The sequence below is a fragment of the Neolamprologus brichardi genome, chromosome 15 (assembly GCF_056152115.1).
Source record: "Neolamprologus brichardi isolate AB-2024 chromosome 15, ASM5615211v1, whole genome shotgun sequence".
In the NCBI taxonomy this organism is placed as follows: domain Eukaryota; kingdom Metazoa; phylum Chordata; class Actinopteri; order Cichliformes; family Cichlidae; genus Neolamprologus; species Neolamprologus brichardi.
Window position 1 is genome coordinate 17,582,107 of NC_142118.1, and position 24,401 is coordinate 17,606,507.

General features: G+C 39.1%; 1 protein-coding gene across 1 annotated transcript in view; it reads left to right on the forward strand.

Annotated features, from left to right (window-relative positions):
• The window catches only part of map3k5 (mitogen-activated protein kinase kinase kinase 5), an 85,131-nt gene that overhangs the window by 59,186 nt on the left and 1,544 nt on the right, over positions 1-24,401 (forward strand). The window contains exons 13-29 of the mRNA XM_006792721.3: positions 1,620-1,715; positions 4,166-4,247; positions 5,586-5,719; positions 7,540-7,667; positions 7,963-8,099; positions 10,263-10,368; positions 13,087-13,244; positions 15,974-16,151; positions 17,319-17,336; positions 17,712-17,889; positions 18,531-18,699; positions 19,032-19,217; positions 20,158-20,263; positions 21,621-21,864; positions 21,962-22,074; positions 23,295-23,416; positions 23,524-23,600. Coding sequence (XP_006792784.2) covers positions 1,620-1,715; positions 4,166-4,247; positions 5,586-5,719; positions 7,540-7,667; positions 7,963-8,099; positions 10,263-10,368; positions 13,087-13,244; positions 15,974-16,151; positions 17,319-17,336; positions 17,712-17,889; positions 18,531-18,699; positions 19,032-19,217; positions 20,158-20,263; positions 21,621-21,864; positions 21,962-22,074; positions 23,295-23,416; positions 23,524-23,600 — 2,232 coding nt within the window. The remainder of the gene's footprint in view (positions 1-1,619; positions 1,716-4,165; positions 4,248-5,585; positions 5,720-7,539; positions 7,668-7,962; positions 8,100-10,262; positions 10,369-13,086; positions 13,245-15,973; positions 16,152-17,318; positions 17,337-17,711; positions 17,890-18,530; positions 18,700-19,031; positions 19,218-20,157; positions 20,264-21,620; positions 21,865-21,961; positions 22,075-23,294; positions 23,417-23,523; positions 23,601-24,401) is intronic.

The following is a 24,401-nucleotide window of genomic DNA, read 5'->3' on the forward strand; positions in this document are numbered from 1 at the left end:
AACTACAACTGCTGTAGTCCATACTCATAACATTAGATATCTATTGTATATATTAGCATGAAATACTTTTAGAGTGCAGTATCTGTGTGCACAAGCTGCATTTATGAATTTAATTTTTACATGTGGTTTTACATTTTTAAGTCATTCAGTCAGTGATTCCCAATCAGGGTACAAGTACCCTAGGGGGCTACTTCTGCAGTAGAGCGGGGGTGGTGGAGAAGATTAGCTCTACTGGTACAATTAACAGAGACATTATTGTTTTTCTTGATTAACTATTATCTATAATGTGAAATAGAATGGCATTTATCCAGTTCTGCTGGAATAAGCTAGAAACAACTATGTGGGCAGCTGTTGTGTTGTTGGTGAGGTTATAGTGTTAGTGTTATGTAACTCTGGGGGATAAATCTTTTTGAATTTTTTATGAGGGAAAATAGAGAACTTTTGACCACTGACATTTGTCACATTTACAGTTTTTTATGCTCTAATGATGATTTATATTTAAATCTTTAATAATTTAGTATACCACAGTATACATATTATGACGTGACCCTCTATGAGCAAGGACTTAGCAACAGTGGGAAGGAAAAATTCCTTTTACACCAGAAGAAACCTTTGGCAGAACCTTTTGGCTGACTTGTGTAAGCTGTAGCTCTCAGTTATTACTGACTGAGAGTATGCATTACATTACAACTTGAACATGTTAGCTAAAAGCAAAAATGTTTGCTAAATATAATAGTGAAAGAGCTCAGAAATAGTAGTTGGCTAATAAATAAAGAAAACGTTATAAGTAGGATTACTAAAGCTTTAGCTAGCTTTTATTACTGCTGACTAATAGTGTGCATTAATAATAGCTAAAATGGAAATTTCTGAAAAAACAGTAACTAGCTGAATCAATTTACTTAATCCTTAGCTAGCTTTGAAACCATTGGCTAATATGCATTAACAGTTCGAATTGCTAGTGTATACAGTGAAAACCATAAGCTAACCATTTTTGCTAAATTAGAGCTAGCAAAAAAAAACCTGTTGGGTAAAAGTCTAAGGAGCTTGGAAAGGAAAAACATCTGGACTTCTTCACGTTGCTTGAAGACATTTCACCTCTCATCCAAGAAGCTTCTTCAGTTTTAGGGTCAAATGGTGGAGAGTCCCAGATTTAAGCCCTATGGGGCATTCCCACACGAGCCAATATGTCTGTGAAAGAGGTCTTTCCAAGCTCCTTAGACTACGATGACCTGGATGACTGAGAACCTTCACAGACATATTGGGTAAAAGTATTAACAGCTGAAACTGCTAAAAAAAAGCAAAAACAAAAGCATTAGCCAAATAGAAACGGCAAACAGCATTTAAATAAGGAATGTTGTCAACAGTATAGATTAACAAATGGCTAAAAGAAACAAACGAAAATGTTAAATGTTGTTGAAAAATGGGTAAAAATAGCAACATGACGTGGATAAATAGTTGAAAGAGTGACTTAATAGTTGGTATCATTTGAGAATTTTGTGGAATATTCCAGAAGAAACAGTTTGTAGCTATAGCTTCGTTCAATGTAAAGCTCACATGTGTTCTAATGTTATTGTGGGCTGTTTCTAACTGAGGACAAACTGTGGACCGTTTCTCCTCAGCATCTCCAAGTTTGATGAACGCAGTGCCTTTCTCTACGTCCTTCATAATGCAGAAGACTTCCAGATCTACTTCTGCACAGAGATGCATTGTAAAAGGTTGGTCTGTGTGTTCTCTCTTACAGATGCAATTCCAGATCTTTAGCCATTTACCATAATAAATCATGTCATAATGTGACTGCATTAATTTAATTTTCAGTTCAATTCAATTCAGTTTTATTTATATAGCACCAAATCACAACAACACTTGGCTCAAGGCACTTTAATGTTAATTTAAACTTAATTTAAATGGCCTATCCTATTTCTCTTTCTTTTTTCGTACGGAATTACATTATTGAAATATTCATGTTTAATGAGCCATCCATTGAAATATCAGATAGTGAACAGCCTGAAATGTCTTAGCCATAAGTGTAATTTAGCATCTTTCTGTTCTCCACATTCAGTCAGTCTGCTATCATTACAAAGAAACGCTGTTGTCATGAATCAAAGTAAAGGGCCGGCACAGCTTCACACCTTTCTTCATTGTAATGACTTCATAAGTAGCGGCTGTAAAAGTGATAATGCATGTGTGGCTCAGATGAATTGATCAATTAAGACCACCACTCTCATAATTGGACCCATGCTTAATAACTTAATAACTTAACACTAATGCCCTCCTTCTTTTATTGAGCCAGTTGTAAACCCTTTACAAAATGATGTTTTATTAATTAGCGGGACCCACATTACATTACCTTACATACAAAACGATTGTGGAGAGGAGCAGTCGGGGTTGAATCCTTATACCTATAACAATTTTCACACATGCAATTCTAAACCTCTCCTTAAAACACAGGTGTTATTGAACTGATTAATTCTGAAAGATTTCACAGCAAATTGTAAACTTAAGTAATTTTCTTACTTGAATTTAGGACAAACAGGATCAGGTTATGCTCATTTACACAGCTGAGCCTTCTCATATATGGAATAGAGCAGGAAATGTTCTGCTTCAGAAACGTTTGCACATCTGGAATTATGTCACATGTTTACTTACTGACAGAGCATACAGAAGCATACACTAGCAGTGAATGCACTAAAATATTAGCTGAACTTTTCACACACTGGACCAATCAGACATCAATTTTGTACTCTGTAATTAGCAGGTGAAAGAAAGAAGTTAAGCTCCATGTTGGTTGTGCCTTTCTCATCAGTAGTTTGGGTGTTTCCCATCAGTCCTGCACTCAGGTGCGAAGTTTCGTGCCTTCCCGATCACCACAAACACACCTTGTTTCATTTCGACACCATCTTCTTCTTCACTAGCTGCTATGTGAAGCACTGAGTGTTCAGACTTGTGATTTTCACATATGAACCTTCCGCGCTCTTCCAGTTCCATTATCTGGAGTGTGAGAGTCAGTGAGTCATGCCTGACTCACGCCTGCTGTTGTTATGATGCTGCTCTCATTTTAACAGCATCGACAGTAGGATAGGAGTGGTGAGAAGAGGGACGAAGGAAGGGAGGGAGAAATAGATGAAAGACGGTGGGAAGAGGAAGAAACCCAGACTGAATGCGCTTGTGCATGTGTGCACACACAAGCGCATGTGTCACTAAACACCTGCAGGCATGCGGTGTGTGACAGCATGACGAGGCAGCGTGTTAATTCACAGCTTGTGCGCTCTGAGAGTGGAAAAGGTCATTGTATATATGTACGCATGTGGGAGGTGTGCATGCAAACACGCTGTAACCCCTTCTGGATAAAAGCACCATCAAAACAACACCACTCAATAACAATATGCTTTCTGACAAATAATCCCATATGTTTGTGATTCTGAATTATGTTAGCTATTTAAGTACTATATATATATATATATAAGCTCCATAATCTCTTTTTGTTAGGGGTTCACCTAAGACAGGTATTGTTGCTAATACACAGGCAAACTGTGCTTGATTGCACTTAATGGCCTTATTTTTATTTGCATTTTTTCTGTTTTGGCCATCTTTGACAAGCAAAATGCTTCTTGCAGCACAAATAAGTCTGATTTTAGCTACCAGTGCCAACAGGGAGATGTTTCCAGCATATTGTTGGCCTTAAAAGGCTTTTTTGGCCTTATTGTAGAAAGGTTATATGAGTGGAAAGCTGATGTGGCGTTGCAGTTTTCAGTGCAGGGACTCCAATATTAAAAATCTTTTTGATGTCCTGCACGTGTTTTTCTTGTTCCTATCACTCTAGTCAAGCCCATAACTCATATTCTATTTACCCAACATGGACTCGTTCTAGAATACTGAAAAACTGAAAGTCAAGGTCTTTGTTTCCTTTTCCGACTCTCTTGAAATGCCAAAACATACCAACTTTTTCTTATATTGAATGAAAGGCATTCCCATGTGCCTTTACTCTGTGCAAGTGTTCATTTAATATATGTCATGTCTGCAAAATAATGTCAAATAATTTAGTCTTTCTAAGTGTTAAAAGTTGCAGCAATGTAAAATGCCACTGTTACGAGCTGCCGACGTTGTGTTAAATATGATGTACATGTTATCAGCATCGTTAAACAGACTCTGGTCTTTTCTTTGGCAGATTTTGTGATCTGGTCAACAGCATAACAGAGGAAGCCTGGAAGTGTCCAGAGGAAGGAGAATGTGACTCTGATACCTTAGAGGTGATTATTTTCGTGATACCAGAACACTTCCTCTGAACATAATGTTCATGTTTCCTAAATTAATAATTCTGCAGCTCTACCTCCAAACACTGTTAATGAGAATGAAAAATCCACAAGTTCATTATTCTGCATTGTTTAGTCGCATCCTGTTGTGTTTCTGCGGTGTACTTTGCCTGCTTTTAAAATGCCACAGGAAATATGATACGATGTTGTCATGAAAAGAGACGAAGTGCTGACAGTAAAAACAAAAACCCATCTTTCAAAAGATAATTAGGGCTCTTTTTCTTTACTGACAGCCTACTGACTCTTTTCATGCAGCATTTATTACTCAGTTATTAAACGGTGAACGACGTGTTTTTGCTCTTGTTTGATCAAATCCCCCATCTAGTTTTTCTAATCCAGTTTGGCACAATTTGCATGATAATAACTGGATTGAAACTCAGCTTTGAACGCTCAGACAGGAAAAGTAGCCCGCTGGGATAAGGCCTGGATTTTGTTCATGTGCTTTGTGTGACAGCGCAGAACAGGCACCTGCTGTTGCGTTCGCCTGCCTTCTACCAGCAGAGCCTAGGGAAAAGAATAAGCTAATTACGAAAAATGCTGCCGCACCCATCTTTGACTCAGCATGGCACAGATCAAATGACTAACAGGTTTTTCTCAGGGGGATTTTTATGTGTGTGATGCAACTCTAATCAGCCTGCACTGAGGGACGGTTAGTCTTCAGCTTACACCGTCCCTTAAGAACATAACACAAAATTGGGCTCTTGAGGAGTCGTCGTAAGCATTACTCACATTTCTTAGAAAACTTTGATTTTGAGGTGTTTTTAGGGGGAAGGAATCAGTGGAACAAAGCTAAGGAAATCGTGTTAAGAAGAAAAGAGCCTTTATTAGTTATAAAAACTCAATCAGACATGTTTTAAGGGAGTGAAAAGACGTGCTGATTTCTTTCATTCGTGCAACAGGTGCCAACCCGGTTCAGCAACAAGAGAATATCCATTTATGAAACAGTTATAACATAAATATAACATATAACAGTACAGTGGCAACGCAGAAAAACTGGTTTACTATGTTCAGATTTAACTCGTGCTTTACTCATTAAATCACTTTTATAGCTGGACTCTATTTTAACTATTAACTATTCTAATTTATTTCTCTTTGTCATTGTAAAAATGCATGGTGGGTGCATTTCTTCTGGTCAATGGACAGTGACATTTAGTAACCTCATGTTTTGGGTAATGGGATTTTGCTTTGATTCTTTATGGCAAATACCGTATATATTACTATTTATTTATTTATTGATATATATTTTTTAAATGACAGTTTCTCTTGTCTCCACAGTACGACTATGAGTATGATGAGCACGGAGAGCGAGTGGTTCTGGGTAAAGGCACATTCGGAGTGGTGTACGCCGGTCGAGACCTCAGTAACCAGGTTCGACTGGCCATCAAAGAAATACCAGAGAGAGACAGCAGGTCAGAAAAACAGCCATTGTGGGGGGTTTTTGTTCTTTGTATTTTAGTAATCACAGGGGAACAATGTTGCAATACGCATGGATGAATGAATCATTTCTATTGTGGTTTGCCACAGTAGCAGGAAAGTCTGCCAGTGGTGATATTCCTGTTACTCAGAGGATGAATCCTGTTTTTCATGACCTTTGCTGTAGTGCCAAGTCTAAGACTGGCTCATAATGTAGCTGGTAGACTGATGAAGAAACGGCTGTGTTCAGTGTTAACCACATAAACTTTATTTGGGCTGGCTGGTCAAGCATATTAATGGTCAACCAAGCATATTTGGTAGTGAAAGTTTTAGCTTTCTTTAATTTTATTAATAGAATATCCCGCTCTTATTTTGAAAAATCAGCAAGTCAGCTAGCTCGGTCATTTCTGTCTAGTATTACCTGACTGGCTCACAGGCCAGGTAACTGTTGTAGGGACATTTCATGTCCTGTTACACTGAGCTTACCTAAGCTGCAGAATAAGCACCACTGTTGGCAAACTCACAGGAGAGATTGTGACAAATAGTGGATTACAATAATCATCAAAGCACTTGGTTATTAAGAAATTTCAATAGGGGCACTGTATTAAGATAATATGTATCATCTGTTTATTGTACTGCACAAAGATTGAATTTCAGCCCAAATGTTAACAAGTGTCATAAGCTCTGGAGTGTCATTAAAAATTAGTCCTTTTCTCTGGCTGAGAGTGCCAAGCTCAGTTCAGCTGTGTCCCTGGTGGTTTCTGGCTCTCAGAGCACTGGTATCCAGTTGAGTGACTGGTTAGTGGAGAGCTGTGAATGCAAACTCCCACCCTCTGCCTTTTTATTCCCATCACTGTCTCTGCTCGAAATGCTTGTCTCCACATAGTTCCACCTACTCATCTCATACTGCAAGACTCTTTTGCAGACTAGATGATTTCACACGTTGTTCCTCTAATCACATCAGCAAGCCAGCAGGGCGCTCAACTGCAAAGAATGTGGAGAATTTGGGTAAATAATTCACAAGTGGAGTGAAATCTCAAGATAGGAAGAGAAGGAGAGAGAGAGAGAGAGTGAGAGGCAGGGTGTGATTCATGTAGAGAGCTGAATGTGAAAAGAAATTGCTCACGGGCATTTCTTCCTAGTACAGAGGTACCTGTTGTTCTGGTCAGATATCAGGACTTAGCTTTGGTTTGATTTTCTGGTTTAATCTTTTATTTCTCAGTTTGTCTTGTTTTTACCAGGTTTATTTTACCTGAAGGAAAAAACACATTAGCAGGACACCGCCACAAGCAAAGATAGTTACTTATTTTAACAAATCGTTGTTTTGTGCAGAACAAATTGTCTAATATATGTTAAAAAAAGATTTTTTTTTTACATAGATTTTAGCTCTTACATTTACTTCCATTGTTTGTGGTTTACACTATTTGGCTAACAAGTAAAATGTTCCCATTTTGATCGGATCCCTTTGGGGTTACATCTGGAAGGGCATAAAGCATTAAAAAGTCTGCCAAATTAAACATGTGGTGCTACCTGCTGTAGCTCAACTAATAACACAATCACCTGTTTGAATAAAGAGAGTATTTGTAGACTCACGAGACACCAACACATTTGGCTATTTAAGTGTGCTACTAATACACTTACCTCCAACTTTACTATGATAATAACTAGATGTGCCTGCTGCTATACAGTTCAAATCAGCTTATATGTTTCCCAATTTGGCTGTTGATTGACTCCTCCACGTTTGCTGTTAGTAACTGACCCACAGATTTCTGTTCAGGATATAAAGAAACATGTACTGTTACTTGTTTTTACACAGGTACTCTCAACCCCTTCATGAGGAGATCGCCCTCCACAAGCACTTAAAGCACAAGAACATTGTCCAGTACCTGGGCTCGATCAGCGAGAACGGCTTCATCAAGATCTTCATGGAGCAGGTGCCTGGAGGTGAGACACTTCCCAATGCTGTGGAACTGTTAGAACTTAATTGTCCTGAAATAATTTTTCTTGTCCAAATGGAGGGAAACCAGTATGAAACAAAATCAATTTTTTGATGTCAGAATGTGTTATTTCCAGTCATACTTACACTAACAGTAAAAACACTGTTTGCATTTATAGATAAGATGGGTGATTTGCAGAGAAGTAGTATAAACCTGTACATAATGGCCTTAGTCCTCTGCTGCTAATCTCTGCTGAGAGTGAATATATTGATCATTGTTGTACTTTGTCCGCTGGTGTTCAGGGAGTCTGTCTGCACTGCTGAGGTCCAAGTGGGGCCCACTGAAAAACAATGAGCCCACCATCGGCTTCTACACACGGCAGATCCTGGAGGGGCTCAAATACCTGCACGACAACCAGATTGCACACAGAGACATCAAGGTAACAAAAGAAGGGTTTTTGCAGAGTTAACAATCTGTTGGTTCATCTTTGTGACATCTGCAGGCTCATTTTCAGAAAGACTTTCTATAGATAATTGGGGGTCGTAAGCATAGACTGCATATGAAAGATGGATTGAACAATTGGACTGTTGAGTATTAGTTTTTTGGAGCCAGCCAACAGTGACCATGTTCAGGTGAAGGGTTGAAGCAGAAAGTAATCAGCTAATGTTATCAAGCTGCACTCATACAAATTATGATTATTTAACATGGTGGTCAGTGGAGATTCATTTGTTTTTGCAGCCAACCTCATATAGCCATTTGTGAAACTGCGGCTTTTTACACTCATGTTAAAGCCCAGGAGGTTTCAGACAAAATAAACTCAAAACATCTTAAATTTGCTCTCATTGTTTGCACTTTACAAAGTGCACTACATTGCCACAGCACAACTTTGCACAAAAAAAGTGTGTAGGACATGGTGCATTTTTAACCTTTACTTTAGGTTTAGTAAACAGAAGACCTAGTAAGTGTGAGAGCTACAGTAAGTCGACAAACATGCACCAACTACAGCAACTCGAGTTCTGTCAGCAGGAAAAGAAGAAAGAAATAAGTGCCGTGTGACAGACAGATGATCTCTGCGCGGTCTGCTGCAAAAACACTAGCTGAGAAATTAAAGAAACACTTTTAGTTCTGATCAGCTTCATACTCCTTACATGTTTAATTTAGCACCTCCAACTTTATGAAACATTATCACTGTCATACTTTGAAGCACATTCTCATTGCTAACGAGTCAACTGATGGTCAGAAACCTCTTCTCTCCTCTTGTGTATTTGCAAATAGTGCTTCAGTATTGTCTTTTTTGAGGCACATCAAGCCCCTTTACTTTCTGTGTCCAAAATGAGGAACAAGAGGTGACACAATCACACAGACCTCTAACCACTAAAGTTTTAGGAATGTCTGGAATCAGATGTGTTTATGTAGTCAATTTTCTTTGCATTTTATTTCACGTTTACATTTGTTTCCTGTCACTGTTTATGCACATGTTCAGGTGTTCATCCATGTCTGCACCAAGCTTCTCTGATATTTCCTTGATTACCACAGTTATACACAGCAGTCAGGGCATGAGCAGAGCAGCTTTCTGTCACTAGTCCTGACCAAACGTCTTCATAAGATGAGTTGGAACCTTTTAAAGTCAAAGTTTTAAAACGCTCACAAACTCAGGTTAACACTCAGGTTTTGCTTGCTATGAACTCATTAAAAAGGTGCCTTTGCTTCCACTTCAAGTGGTGGTGAATTTGACAATCTTTGCTATAAAAAACCTCCAAGAGATAAATGATTCCCCAGCAGTCTGACTTAATCAGATCAAACAGAAACCTTCTAAATTTGGAATTCAGAAAAGTCTTTTTAGCGCAGAATTCCCTCCTGGTGTTGCTCTGGACAGATCTTTTTCACTTAGCAGCAGAGGATGCACAGTATCTCAAAGAGGAGGACGTAGAAGTAAAATGATATTTAATGCACATATGGATCTCTGAATGTTTTCAAACTGCAAACTTTATCAGAAGAATACAACACATTTGAGGAATGTAAACATAAAAACGGGAAAAGAATCACAGTACTCATCCGCACAAAAAGTAATCAGATGTTGTTTTTTGGAAAAAGAGGAGCTTTCAGAGTGACGTGATTCAGCTCCTGCAGAATTTCAGTTTTTAGGGCGTGTTAAAACCTTGTTTGCTTGTTTGTAGTCTGAACATGTCTTCCATGTGACTGTTTGCACAGCGACTTTGATTTGCTGCAAATGCATTCAAAGAGCATCCCAGCTGCTCACACCATTTTCTTTGCTAGCCTATTGGCTACAACAGGAATTTTTTTTTTTAAAGCAAGTGCCGCTCCCTTTTTTATCTCACTCAAAGCAAACCAACACTCATAACATTCCCGTCATAGGTAGTCATTAGAGTTAGAAGACACATCCTTCTGATTTAACAACTCAGTCATATAAACTTCATTATCACCACATAAATGTTAATCACCCTGTTTTGGCTTAGAGCTCCTCCCACACATGGTGTTGTAACCTACTGTTTCAAGATTTGCAAGCATCTCACGTTATCAATGCTATCACGGCTTTGGAATTTGGTGCATCTGTTCTGATGAATGTCTTTTCAATCCACAGGGTGATAATGTACTCATCAACACCTACAGTGGCGTCCTGAAAATATCAGATTTTGGCACATCCAAAAGGTTGGCTGGGATCAACCCCTGCACTGAGACTTTCACAGGTACAGTCCAACCCACTATCTAGATTCTCTTCCCCATAAGCAAGCCAGTATGAAATACTTAAGCCAAGTAGAGTTGTCTCCCCTGTTGTGGGGAGACTACTAGAAAACTTTATGAAACATCCTTTGTTAAAATTTGCTCAGTAGTGTCTGAGAATCGAGCCTCCTACTGTTGTTTGATTGTGACTATTTCAGAGCAGTAATCCCATTTAAGTCCTTGGACAGTATTTGATATTACTAAAAATAGCAGGCTGTTCCTATTTAGAAACTCTGGCTTTGGCTTGAGTCTGCAGTTAGATCAGCCTGATATGTAGACCTGTAATGTCAGCACTGCAGTTGCCAGTTGTAGCATAGTTTGACCTCTGGAATTAGAGCATCTGACTGCTGCTCGAGGCAGACGGGGACTTACCCTGGAAGGCGGAGCTCTTTCAGGAAACTGGGCTACTCCTTGTTCTTAACCCACGCCTGCTATAAATGTGTGCTTGCCTGTTTTTAGCTCAGTACACGAGCTTTAAAAAGCAGCGGATAAGCAGCCTGCAGGCTATTATTAGAACAAAAGACTCCCTTCAGCGTGGACCTGAAAATGTTGCTTTGGACTGAGCTGTGATTAACTGACACCACTGAAACTCGTTGCTGTTTCTCACATAAGGCCATAAGCCTCGTTTAATCTTTTCTAACCTGATTGGCAATTTGCAGGAATTGTGTCATCACTTTTTGTTAGCTCAAATTGAAGCTATTTTTGGCATTTACATCAGTTCTTTCACAACCCTGCTGACGCTACTTTTACCTCACACAGACATTATCGGTTTATGAATATGATCAAAAAAACAAAAGCCAGATGAAAGTTATTTTTAGTAGTTTTTGTTGGAGCTCTGCAGTGCAAACCGGAAGAGTTACCAACAGCAACAGTGATTTCATCATTAGTGTTATACAAGCTCCAAATTCCCAAAAAGTTGGGACCCTTTTTAAAATGTAAATTAAAAAAGAACACATTGATATGCAATTCTCAAAAATCCATATTTTATTCGTAATAAAACACAGAAAACATGTCAAATGTTTAAACTGAGAAACACGGGAATAAGTTGGGATATGGCTATGTTTACCAGTGTACCTCTCTTCTTATAAAAACCATCTGTAAACATCTGGGAACTGAGGAGAACAGCTGCCGGACCTTTGGGAGAGGAATTTGGCCTCATTCTTATCTGATATAGCACTCAAACCGCTTAATAGTCTCAGGTCTTTCTTGTCATATTTTTTATTTCATGATGTTGTAATAGATGCAGTTTGAGGTTTAGCATTGTCTTGCTGAGATATGCAAAGTTTTCCCTGAAAAAGACATCTGGGATTGGAGCATATGTTGCTCTAAAATCTGTATATACCTTTCAACACTGATGGTGCCTTTGCAGGTGTGCACACTGATGTTTCCATAGGCACTAATGAACCTCTATCATACTGTAAGTGCAGACTGTTGAAATGTGTTCTAAAAAAGCTGGATAGTCTTTTCGTCTGTACAGAGGACGCTGCATTCATGTTTTCCAAAAAGATTTTAAAATTTCAATTCATCTGAGCACACAGCAGTTTTCCTCTTTGCCTCAGTCAGTTTTAAATCATTTTGAGCCCAAAGAAGGCAGCAGTGTTTCTGGATCATAGTCACCATGTCAGAGTCATGCCTGTTTTTAATGCTGCGTTGTTTGAGGGCTCAAAGATCACAGGCGTCTAATATTGATTTTCAGCATTGTGCCAAGCACACAGAGATTTATCAGCGAATTTTCTGATAATATTTAGTACTTTACATGATGAGATATTTGAAGTCTTTGTTATAATTTTGAAATTGTTCCACAAAACATCTGCCCATCTTTGCTTCTGAGAAACTCCAGTCATGTTACTGAGCTGTTACCAATTAACCCAATTAGCTGGAGAATGTTCCTTGAATTATTTAATTGTTCCATGACTGAGTTGCTCAGTTATTTGGTTGGATGGTTCATTAACTCTTATTTGATTGGGAGTAAAGTAAGAGTGTTGTGATATTAAAAGACAGAGGTTGTGGTGGAAAATGATGCCAGGTAGTTGCGCTGGATGCAGGTTTAAGAGATTGATTAGGACATGAACAACAATAAAATAAATTGGTATTGCTGACCCTTTGAACTATCTTTAAACATTGTTTTTATCTGACAGCATGATTTAACCAAGGCTAACTGACATAAGCAAAATGAGGCTGTGACTAATTAGCATATTATTATATAATGATATAAACTGAGCAGCTATCATTGATGCTATATTTACACACATGTTGTTTACATAAGCAAGAAATAAATCATTTAAAATCTGGTATACCTCTCAGCTGAAGTGTATGTTTCACCATGAGAATACCAGCAGTGTCCCTTTTAGTTAGCATAATAATGAACCGTTCCCTCCTCGTTCCCTTTATAGCTGTTGCATAACCCTGTGGTTTGTCCAAGTTTGTTGACATTCATACGCTGAGTTGCTGCACTTTTACAAAATTCTAGCAATGCTATTAGTAACAGGAGCGAATTAGATATTTGCGTCACAAATTCAGTCTGGGTTTCAAAACCTTTACACCCATAATCCACCCACCACCTCCTCTAATGCTCACTAATTGAAATGTTTTTGTTTCATTTGTTTGACACGTAAAAAATGTGAGTGGTTGTATTTGAGTTTTCATTATGTGTTTATTATCGTTTTTTGTGCATCATTTTTCAGGCACATTGCAATACATGGCTCCTGAAATTATAGACAAGGGCCCACGGGGATACGGCAAACCAGCAGACATCTGGTCCCTTGGCTGCACCATCATAGAGATGGCCACTGGGAAGCCACCTTTCTATGAACTGGGAGAACCACAAGCCGCCATGTTCAAGGTGAGAGATTTGAACAGCGACATATCCTAATATCCTGCTGGGTATGATGTCTAATTTTAGAAAACTGAAAGTAGAAGTCTGGCAAGCAGCTGTTTTCATAACGGCATCTTTCAAAAACAATGGCAATGAACAGCTGAAGCTCTGCCAGGTCAATAAATATGAGGATGTTTGAGAGCTGATAATTGCACCCTTGAGACATCCAGTATGACAGGGCAAATAGTTTGCTATCACGTGTTATTAGCATATCAGCTTTACTCATTTGCTCCAAATGCATGATATCCTATCTATGTCTTTTTCAAACCATGACTAAAAACGACTGAAAGAGGGTTTGTTTCTACAAGAGAAAGACTGAAAACTCTTCTTCTTACATTTCTGAGTAATGTCTTCATTAGCATTAACAGGGAAACTTATGCAACTGCTGATCAAGAAATCTCCTAATATCAGTAGCTGTCAATCATGCACCAGCCAAACCTGTAGTACTGTTGGGATAAAAGTCTTGTATGAGCTAATAAAAATAAATAAATCCACCCACAAAAAAACTGCAAAGTCATACAAGTAAATATTATGTTTAAACTTGAAGTCAGGATACAAGAGTCTCACCAATACTTTTTTTTTCTTTTCTCAGTGCAAGTTTATTTAGTTTTTCGTTTAGCCTTTGCTCAAATAATTTCAAATATTTGTTCTCTGACCTTATGTAACGGTACACTTCTAGGCTTTTTTAAATACTTATGATGTCAGTAAGAACAAATGTGGTCATCTCATTCCCACAGCTGCTTTTTACTCCTTCTGTTTAAGAGGGGAAGACAGCTGGCTTAAAGGGAGATTGAAGGTATCTATAACAGTTTGTTTCACACGCTCAATGACGTGATTGGTTAGATCGAAGCTCACTTTAATATAAATTTGATTTCTTGAGCTGTGAACTATATAAAACTACTGTAACAGAGTTCAAGAACTGAACTGAAACCCCTGTATTCAGAGCACAAACAGTAGATACTTGCAGCTTTTATCATATTGCAATGTCATTGTTTAATAAAGAAGGTGACTCAGCTGTTATCACATGACTTAAACATGACACCATCAAGTGTCTGCTTGTGGGGAGAAATCACGAGAGAAACTGTTTGTTCAGCTGAAGTAAGGAGAGGTGGAAAACTGTGTCTGTTCTCTTTGGAAAAACCCTACCTTATGACTTCATGCCTCCAGCATGACACCATGTACCGTGCTTAAACCTTTGCCAACCATCCAGCACACCCAGGGCTGTTTATGGAAACCTATTGTACATATAAACAGCTAATATACAGAGTACATTGTGTCCATTACATCTGTTTTATTTACAGAATTATGTTCCATGTCTTAAAAAAAAGGTGCTCAACGTAAAGAAGTCAACTAACAAACAAAATAACCACCAGTCTTTCATGCATGCTTATCAGTTCCCTCTTTTTATGAAAACAAAACCAGAGTCATTCTGCACCTGCATTGGTTTCAACCTGCAGGCTGTAACCTGACCAAGCCCAGTAGAAACTACAAATACTGTCTGTGCACGAACATTTGTTTGAATGCAAACAAAAGCCTAGCTCCGTAAGAGGAACTTCTACAGTGGGCCTTTAGTTTCTGTGTGGGTGTGTCTTTGGTGGATCTTGTTAACCACTCAGTTTACACGTGCATTTGCTTTGGATGGAAATTTAAAGCACTCTGTACAGTGAATTATTGTTATAAGCTATGTGTGGCCCATTAGGGGCAGTAGAGATGTTTAAGAGGTGTCTGGAAAACATTACAGCATTCCTGTCAAAGCTCTGAATCATGGAATTTTCCATATGATGTGATTTAATTAAATATGCTGCTCTGCTTTGGATGCTTTGAAGTTTAAAGAACATGAAAGGGGAAACTTGGATCTCATCACATTTTATCAATAAAGATCACCGCATATAAAGAAGTGCGAGTAGAGTCACAAATCTCTTAGGAGATGTTGTGTTTTGTCTGCACTGCATTGTAGCATTTCTTAAACATTCGTGATATACTTTCAGTCATCTTTCTGGAATTTCTCAAGGGGTGGAATATCTCCCTGCTAATCTTAAATTCCTGCACATCAACAACAGGAATTTATCATGTTTTTAATGAGAGTCTTGTGCTCGAAGTGTTGTTACTTTCAGCTGCTGCCCCAAGTCACAGCCAGACCTCGTGGATAGTCTCATATTCAAACATCACTGTGTAAACACTGCTCTGCTCATTGCTCTTGCTTCTTAAACTTAATCAGATAATTTGCCCATTTCGGCAACCTCACACTGTCTCGGTTATTTTAAACTTGTTTCAGTCAGAACCACTGTAGCCAAAAGAAGTTACTGTTAGTTTAAGTTTTCCACCCCCTGTCTTTCCATGCACGTGCGTAAAAAGCATGTTATGAGAGCAGCAGAAGCAAGGCTAGCTGTACAAAACAGGGAACTGGGACTAAGTAGGAAAGAAGGAGTTGTGGTGGAAGCGGGCTGCAAAGTGGCTTGCAGGTGAATAGGCAATGGCCAGGCTAAAAAAGATTTAACAGTACACCATATATGAGATTTGCCAAAAGGTTGATGCATCATCTAATGTAGGCAGGCATTGAGATCCGCTGATCTGCCAGGATTGCAGCTTAGCTTGACTTTTTCTCCTGCTTGAACTGACACTATGCTCATTTCTTTAAACTTGTTATATAGATATATAGATTCTGAGTGTCTTTAATGCATGTCATTCTTGTGCAGGTGGGTATGTTTAAAATCCATCCAGAGATCCCAGAGTCCATGTCACCAGAGGCTAAAGCCTTTATCCTTCGCTGCTTTGAGCCCGACCCGGACCGACGTGCCACCGCACTCGACCTGCTCACCGATGAGTTCCTCACCGTCACCAGCCGAAAAAAGAAGAGCAAGGGCAGCTTCACAGGTGGATCAGAGCATAGCTACATGACAATAACATTATTACCAAGACTATCCCCTCTATAACTTAAATAACTCGTTTTATTTCAGGAAAGTTTGAGACTCTTTGCTTTGCGGCTGTGCTAGTTTCTCTTATCTCCTTCACTCTCAGTTTCACTACAAGCGCCGAGCCAAGCAGACGAGAGACCAGCGAAGCAATTGTAGATAATGATTATATACTGTATGCACAATAAAAGCTCCACAACAAAGACTTATCTGTTTAAAACAACAAGAGTGTGAGAATCCAGGAGGGGGAGTTACCTTAATCCCTATGTTGGATAATAGCAGAGGCTCACATACAAACTAGAACACATTATTATAAAACTGTGACATTGTTAATCCATAAGACCAATAAAAAGTGACTTCAACTTTTCAGTCAGACTGGTAAACAAAGTTTCTGAAAGAGACCTGCTTTGTTTGACATAATTTTCTCTAAGTGTAACAAATTTCCTAATTCCTTCAGCCACTTATCGAAGGCTGCAAGTATCTCCGACTTCCAGGAATGTAACAGAATTCTACTTACTCACAGCCTTGATAAGGGAATGGCGTGAACCTCATAATGATCTTCCCCACTGCTAAAATCAACCACCTCAAGTAATGCTCTAAGAGGGGGAAAAAAGAACCTCCCCATTCAAAGCCTATCGAGCAACAGCCATTTTTAGGAGTTGTCAGTGTGGAATAAATGAATAGTGGATATCCTATTGATGATTCTGTTGCTATTCTATTATTATTGTTAGAAAGTCGTCTAAATTTTAATAAGGTGACAAACAGCATCTCTTTAGATTAAGCTTTAAAGCAAATAGTCTTCAGTAGTAATACTAGTGGCTACAACCAGAAACCAGAAAGCTTCCAGTATCAAAAATCAAAAATCTTTGTTTGTAGTGATTACTAGATTCATCTAGTGCCAAAACCGTTTTTTAATTGTTAAGAATTGCAGGCGCATCCTTTATTATTTGGATTGTAAAATTGTCATTTCCTGTTGGGTTTTCACCCCACGGCATCAGTCATGTGCCTTCGCAGCAGTGCAAAAGATTAGAAAGAAGCTGTGTGCCTCTCTGCATGCTTTGAATGTTACCCTGCTTTCTGTTTTGTTCTTTTTTAACTGCTGACACATATTTTCTGTTTTTCCCTGCAGCTCTGACACCAGGATCAGGTGAGTAATTTTGCTCTCTGCACTTTTTCAGACACATTTACCACTAGTGGGAGTACTTTATAAACTAGATGTCATTTCCATGAAACATCACCCTGCTTTACTGAATAGGATCTGGGCTGCGGTTTACATTTTTCTCTTGGTGGTAGCTACCTGCCTTGTACGACTCTACCCTTTTGCCAGGATTCAAGATAGAGAGTAAACAACAACATGGTTTCCCAAATGCTTGAATATGTTTTGTAATCTATTTGATCAGTTGCACACAAACACCATAACAGACAGAAAGCATGCTGCTATACAGCAAAATCTTTAGTTAGATGATGATGAAACAAACACCTTTACGATTTTGTTCCATCTTCTGTTCCCTGTCTCTTCTAGAGTATCTCCGCAGTATCTCGCTGCCAGTGCCCGTTGTAGTGGAAGACACCAGCAGCAGCAGCGAGTATGGCTCCGTCTCCCCTGACAATGACCTCAACACCAACCCCTTCATCTTCAAGCCAAGCATCAAGTGCTACAGTGAAAAGGATGTCAAGGGCCAAAGGTCCCTCTTTCTCAGGTAGAACAACTTGGACATCTCAGATGAGTCATTTTGCCTTAAATTATTCATTTGTTGTTACAGCCTTATGACTATACTATTGCTTTAGACTAAACCAGTATAAAAAAATGTAGTCACCGTGACTTCACCCATTAGCTTATGTACATCCGTGTTGAAGCCTTGAGTTGAGATGTCTTGAATTTTTTCTATCTCTTTGGGGGGTTTTTTCTCAAGCAGAGCCTGGCAAGCCTGATTATCAAGCTCTATTCATAGACTGTATGGATGCATCACATAGATACCTGCTAATTAGTGCTAAATGAAATGTAAATAAAGTGCTAGAATTACACTCACCAAAATTGGATCACAGACTCCCCGGATGGGCTTTTGAAGCTCGCCTCCAGTGGCTGTTTGAGGAACTACAGATATTGACACAGGCCCAGTTTCATTCCTGGGTTTTGTGTCGTACAGTGATTTAAATTTAAACATGTTCATGTTTAAAGCAATGCAAAAACTTATTTATCTTATATTTAATGTCACCAGCAAAACATACTTAATTAACCTTGCTGGTTAGTACCAATAGGGAGGGTAAAGCAATGATTTTAAAACCTGTACATATATAAGGAACAAAAAATTCAAATGGGGTTTCTACTTTTTCTACTCAGCATTCCAGTGGAGAACTTCGAGGACCACAGTGCCCCTCCATCACCTGATGAGAAGGACTCTGGCTTCTTTATGCTTCGGAAAGACAGCGAGAGGCGAGCTACCTTGCACCGTATCCTGACTGAAGATCAGGCCAAGGTGGTGGCCAACCTGATGGAAGCCCTGGCACAGGTTGGAAACCGTTGGGAATGAATAGATGGATATAGAAGTACATTACAAGATCAACAACACACACTTGTTCACAGGCATTCCAGTGCAATAGCCAGGCTGTGCATGGAAAGATTAGCTCAGCTGTTACAGTTAATTAAATGAGGGGACCAAATGGCCAAAGGGATACTCAAATGAATTACTAACAATTAAACAAATTTTAAACTGTACTAAAATAATTTAAGCATGGAAAAAATTTCTTAAGTCTATCTGATAGGGATGTTAGTTGGAAGCTCCTGTTGTAAACCTAAACCACCATTTTCATCTCTTCTTTCCCCGCTTGCCTCCTACCTCAGGGCTCAGAGGAAATGAAGCTAAAACATCAGCACATCTCCACCCTTGTGGTGAGTCTTGCTGACTTTGTTCGGATGGCAGACAGGAAAATCATCGCCAACACCCTGTCTCAGCTCAAGCTGGAGCTAGACTTTGACAGCACTGCCATCAGTCAACTGCAGATCATGCTGTTCGGCTTCCAGGATGCTGTAAGTGCTAATAGAAATACCGTGAAAAAGATACTGGGTCAATCCAATGAATCTCAGCTACATTTCATCTGTGATATCCCACTGGGCTCATGAATAATTGATCATAATTGGAATATGAAATATAACCCAAATCAATAAAACATGTCTTGTGTTTGCTGCAGCTTTTTAGTTTATAACCAAGTGTCTTTAGCTTACCCACAGTAAGGATCAAATTTTAGTCTGCAGAGGTCACAAACCTGAACTGCTACATTGATGATTTGCTGCTGTAATTCTCCTCACAGGCTCATTATTTTCTATGATTTCCTGTTATTAAGTACCCATTTGAAGGCAAAGGTGCTTCTAGCCTCTGCATAAAACAAAGGCTCTGAACAGTGTAATTGTTGTCGTTTGAAATGGGCTGCAGACAGCTGCGGGCTGCCTTGTTGCTTTTCTTCCTGCTCAGAGATTAGACAGATGACTGTGGAAATACTTGTAACCTTTAAGTGAGGCGATAAAAGGGGGAGATCTGTCAGGAGTAATTGCACATAATGTTAAAAGGCTCATCTGCTCTCCCCCTCAGAAATGCAGTTATGCAGATGAAATGGCACGGAGCGAGTGGTTGTTTTCATATTTGTAAGTGGGATTGTGTAATCGTGCTGGTAGATGAAGCTCTGGTGCCTCCTGTTGGTGATTGCTGCAAAAAATTTAGAGCTTCACAGTGCGTGACTGCAAATATTAATAATGCCATGAAGAGTAGACTGCTTTAAAAATCCCTTTGGGGATATTTAGTTATTGCAGCAGAAGTTAAAATGAAGTATAAACAATTCTCTTAAGAACAATTCTTGGAATGAAATCTGTGAGGCAAATACGAATGAACTCATTTTTATTTTAGGTGTAGAATCACTAATAGGTAAAACATTGTAAAACGTGCTCTTATGAGTGTGAACCTCTCCATTTCCAGGTGAACAAAGTGCTGCGAAACCACAACATCAAGCCTCACTGGATGTTCGCTTTGGACAACATCATCCGCAAGGCTGTGCAGACTGCCATCACGATCCTGGTGCCAGGTAGGACCATCAGTGTCTCGAGCAGAGCACCAGTAAATAAGTTATGACTCTTCCCTCGGGGCACGACTACTGATACAGGAGGAGGGCATTTGCTGCGCAGGCCTGTGTGTGTTCACAGCCTGTTTAAAGACAGGAAGTAAAGGGGCGATAACTTGAATGGATAACAGACCTGAGTTTCATGCAGGGCAGATATTATGTTTAGCTGATTATAGGCCCAGATTGAAATGAGGAGAAGTTCTAGTTGAACTGTGTAAAGAGAGTTTCAGATCTACAATGTGAAATTATTTCCTGTTTTCACCAAAGAATTAAACTCATAAAACATCAGTAGTCAGTGGGATGAGTGCTAAATTTAGCTATAGTTATGTCACAGACACCCAGCGCTATTTTTGTTTTCTTCCTCCTTTGTAATGGTGTTTTGTAACAAAGAACCAACGATGTTCAAGTGTTTGCTTCATTATCAAGTTTGAATCTTTAAAAACACACTCGAGTGGAGATCTTATCATATGTTACAACAAAGTTCACTACTCATAACCCATAAGAAGTATGCTGTATCAGTACCAGATATTAGTTGAAACCTGTGATGTTGTTGTAACATATATAAACGTAACTCATGGTACATTTATTTATATATATACATATATGTGTATACATATACACATATATGTATATATATATATGTGTGTGTGTGTGTGTGTGTGTGTGTGTGTGTACAGCAATATGGTGTACAAATCCCCTTTCAATGCATTATTAATACTGCTGCAAAATATCAGTATTGGTATTAAATGATATCTGACACCAACAGCTTTACTCATCAGAGTCAGCACTTCGTGTCTCCTTGTGGTGGAAATTATAAATTAATTGAGGTTAAAGATAACAGCTGTTACCTAAGTTGAGGTGAAAAAGAAGGAACCAACAGATAACAGTGGAAAGCAAATCTGAGTGACTACTTGAAACAGAAAATCTTGACATTTTCATTTTAGTAAACAAATTATTGGTAAATAAACAGTCTGAAACAATCCAGGGGTGTTTAGCTCATTTTAGTTCTTTGGCTACACAGACCCCAATTTGTTCTTAAGGGGCTGAAACAGTAAAAATATTTTATAATAACATAACAAGTGTTAAAAAGTAGAATGCTTTCTTGATATGTTTTCTTTTAATATCTTGAGAAAAAATAGCAAGTGCAATTTCAACAATAAGCCTCAGTTTTTCACATTTGGGCACTTTAATGAAACGGCATTGTGTTAATCAAATAAACACAACTGATTCCAGTCTCTGGAATTAACAGTTCAGACAACCTCTCATGATCACTTTTATTACAGGGCTTCCTCTAAAAGTGATTCTTTCTCTCTGCATGCAGAACTGAGGCCTCACTTCAGTCTGGCCTCAGAAAGTGATGCAGCCGATCAGGAGGACATCGATGATGACGGTGAGCCGGACAGAACCTCCACGCACCAGAGCCGGGCGCCTCCTGGCGCCGCTCACGATGACACGGTGGCTACCTCGGGAGTCAGCACACTCAGCTCCACCGTCTCCCACGAATCCCACAATGCACAGCGCTCCGTGAGCATGGAGCTAGGGAGGATGAAGCTGGAAACCAACAGGTAGGCATCTGGTTGAAGGCCGTTAACAACAGAATAGGACTTCTTCATTTAACCAAAGTTTATCCGTTTTAACCTGCATCTCTCTGTTTTATTCCAGGTTGCTGGAACAGCTGCTGGAGAAGGAGAGGGAGTATCAGTCCATCCTGCAACAAGTGCTGGATGAGAGAGAGCAAGAGATCAGACTACTGAAGCTGCGAACTGAGCCTGAAGGTCTCTACTTTAGTCTGAATTACTTTCTCACACTCCTTTTGCTGCTTCTGGTATTTTCAGTCTGTCTTTACTTTTTAAAACCAGCTATTTCTCACTGAACAGACTCGACTTTCACTTCTGACTTTTAAATCAAAATGTACTTTATACTTCCTAGAGCCAATGTTAATTAAAAGTTTTTCCCTCTAGTTCAGTAAACAAATTAAACAAGCCATGACAGGAACAATGCACATGAACAAAGCTTTCTTATCACATACTGGAGGTGTAAATTAAGTGACTTCTAATTCTAATTTGCTGGTCTAATCAGCTTTTCCAATATCCAACTCCGAGCTGGTGATTGGGGAGGGGGGGGGGGGGGGGGGGGGGTGATATCCACTGATGATGGTTGCTTTTCTTTAAGGGTAAAACTCATTATAAGAAATTAGTAGAGCAGCTTTAAACAATCTGCTACCATTTTCTGTCCTGTAGCTGCAAAGCAAAACTATTAACTTGCTACCTCATTTTTAGACAAAGTACACTTAAATTAAGATATTTTCATCCACTGTGGCCTTTTCTCTTATACAGAGGCTTTTATCTGACCAAATAAGAGTGCACGTCACTTTGAAAGCAACATTTAAGGAGGTTTAAGAATATTAAATGTTCAGTTTACACAATTGCACAAAGCTGTCAGCGATTGTGACTGTGACTTGTGATAACAAGGTTGCTTTTTTGTAGAGAAAAAGCAGCATATCCTGTTACTGCAACAGTTACATCAAGCTGCTTTACAAGCAAACAATCATGGCAAAAAGTTCCACATGAGTGCTGCTGTGAAATATGGACCTAACCACCGGGACATCATTTATTTGTTCACCTTCTATTTCACAGCCTCAGTTTTATCTGTTTTAATGTCTTATCTGGTTTCTTTTCTCGTACGATACATTAGCAGAGTGTCAATCAAAAGGTAGCTATGTCCAAAAACACTTAAACTCTTTAGGAAACTACTTGTTGAAGTGAAAACCAAAACAGAAGCACAATACTTTCTCATAGATTTCTGTGCATTCACACTTTATCCCCCCAGCTGGCCACTAGAAAGAACGATGATTAAAGCCCAGACCCAGCAGCTATGTCCATCTGATACATGCGCTTCCTGTGTGTACGGCATGTTTGATCTCTCTTTAAACTGGTTGTTTTGTTAATGTTTAAATGTTTGTTTTATGGAGTCTTCTCAAAATCTACTCTGTTAGACACCCCCACATCTTCGCATGACCTGGAGGGACAGAGGAGCCAACCTGCAGAGAGACGTGACGACCCAGAGCTGACCAGCTGGCTGACACGTTACGGTGCTGACCAGGATGCCATAGACAGGGTGGGTCTCTGATTTATTTATTTTTTAAACAAAGCCCTTTTTAGGATGATGCAAGTAAAAAAAAAAACATTTCTGTAAATATAATTTTCTCCACTTTGTTTCTTTAGATACTCAATGAGGAGTATACATTGAACGACATCCTTCATGATGTCACAAGAGATGATCTGAAGAGTTTAAGACTGAGGTAGAAAAAGATTTTTTTTCTTTTGCTTTTAAATATTTCTATATTTGCTTCATATTTTGTCTTCAGTATTTAGTCCCCAAAATACGTGCTGAAACTTGTACCTGATCACAGGAAGAGAAACAAGGGGGTTAAGATGGGAGCGTTGCATAATGGGAGTGTGTTGTTGCATTTCCTGTTCTTACACAAAAGTTTCAGAAGGCAGCTTTGTACTTCAGCAGTTCTTTGAGGCTAATCTACGAAGGACTTAAATTATCACAAATTCTGTAAATCTGTTTATAAACCAAAATTTAATTTAATTTGCAGGGACCTCACAGGTCAGTAAGATACTGCTCTTGTAAGTTCTAACGTGGGCAGTTTGGTTTGGACGTAGCTATGTTGCCATGCTCAGGTTGTGACGCTTAACCTGATGTCTTCTAAAATTTTATTAGGATGAAAATAGCTCTGAATAATTCCTCAAACAGGTCACACAACACGCATCTAAACATGAGTATTGATGTCTGCTACTGCAACAGTTTTCACCTCCTCTTTAAAGTTTCTTTGCAGCACTGCAGGTCCAAGCATACTAATTATACTGCGTTCAATTTAGAGTGACGCATGAATAAAACAAACTACTATGAAGTTCTTATTGGTTGTGTTTGATATCTGGCGCCACACTGTGGTCATATCAAACATTCAGCTATACACACCATATCTACTAAATTGCTTCAGGGTATCTCTAGGTCTTTTTTGTGTGATTGTATGTTTTGGGGTGGGGGTGGTGTTCCCCTCTGATGTTGCTGCATTAGAAGGGATCTTACTGTC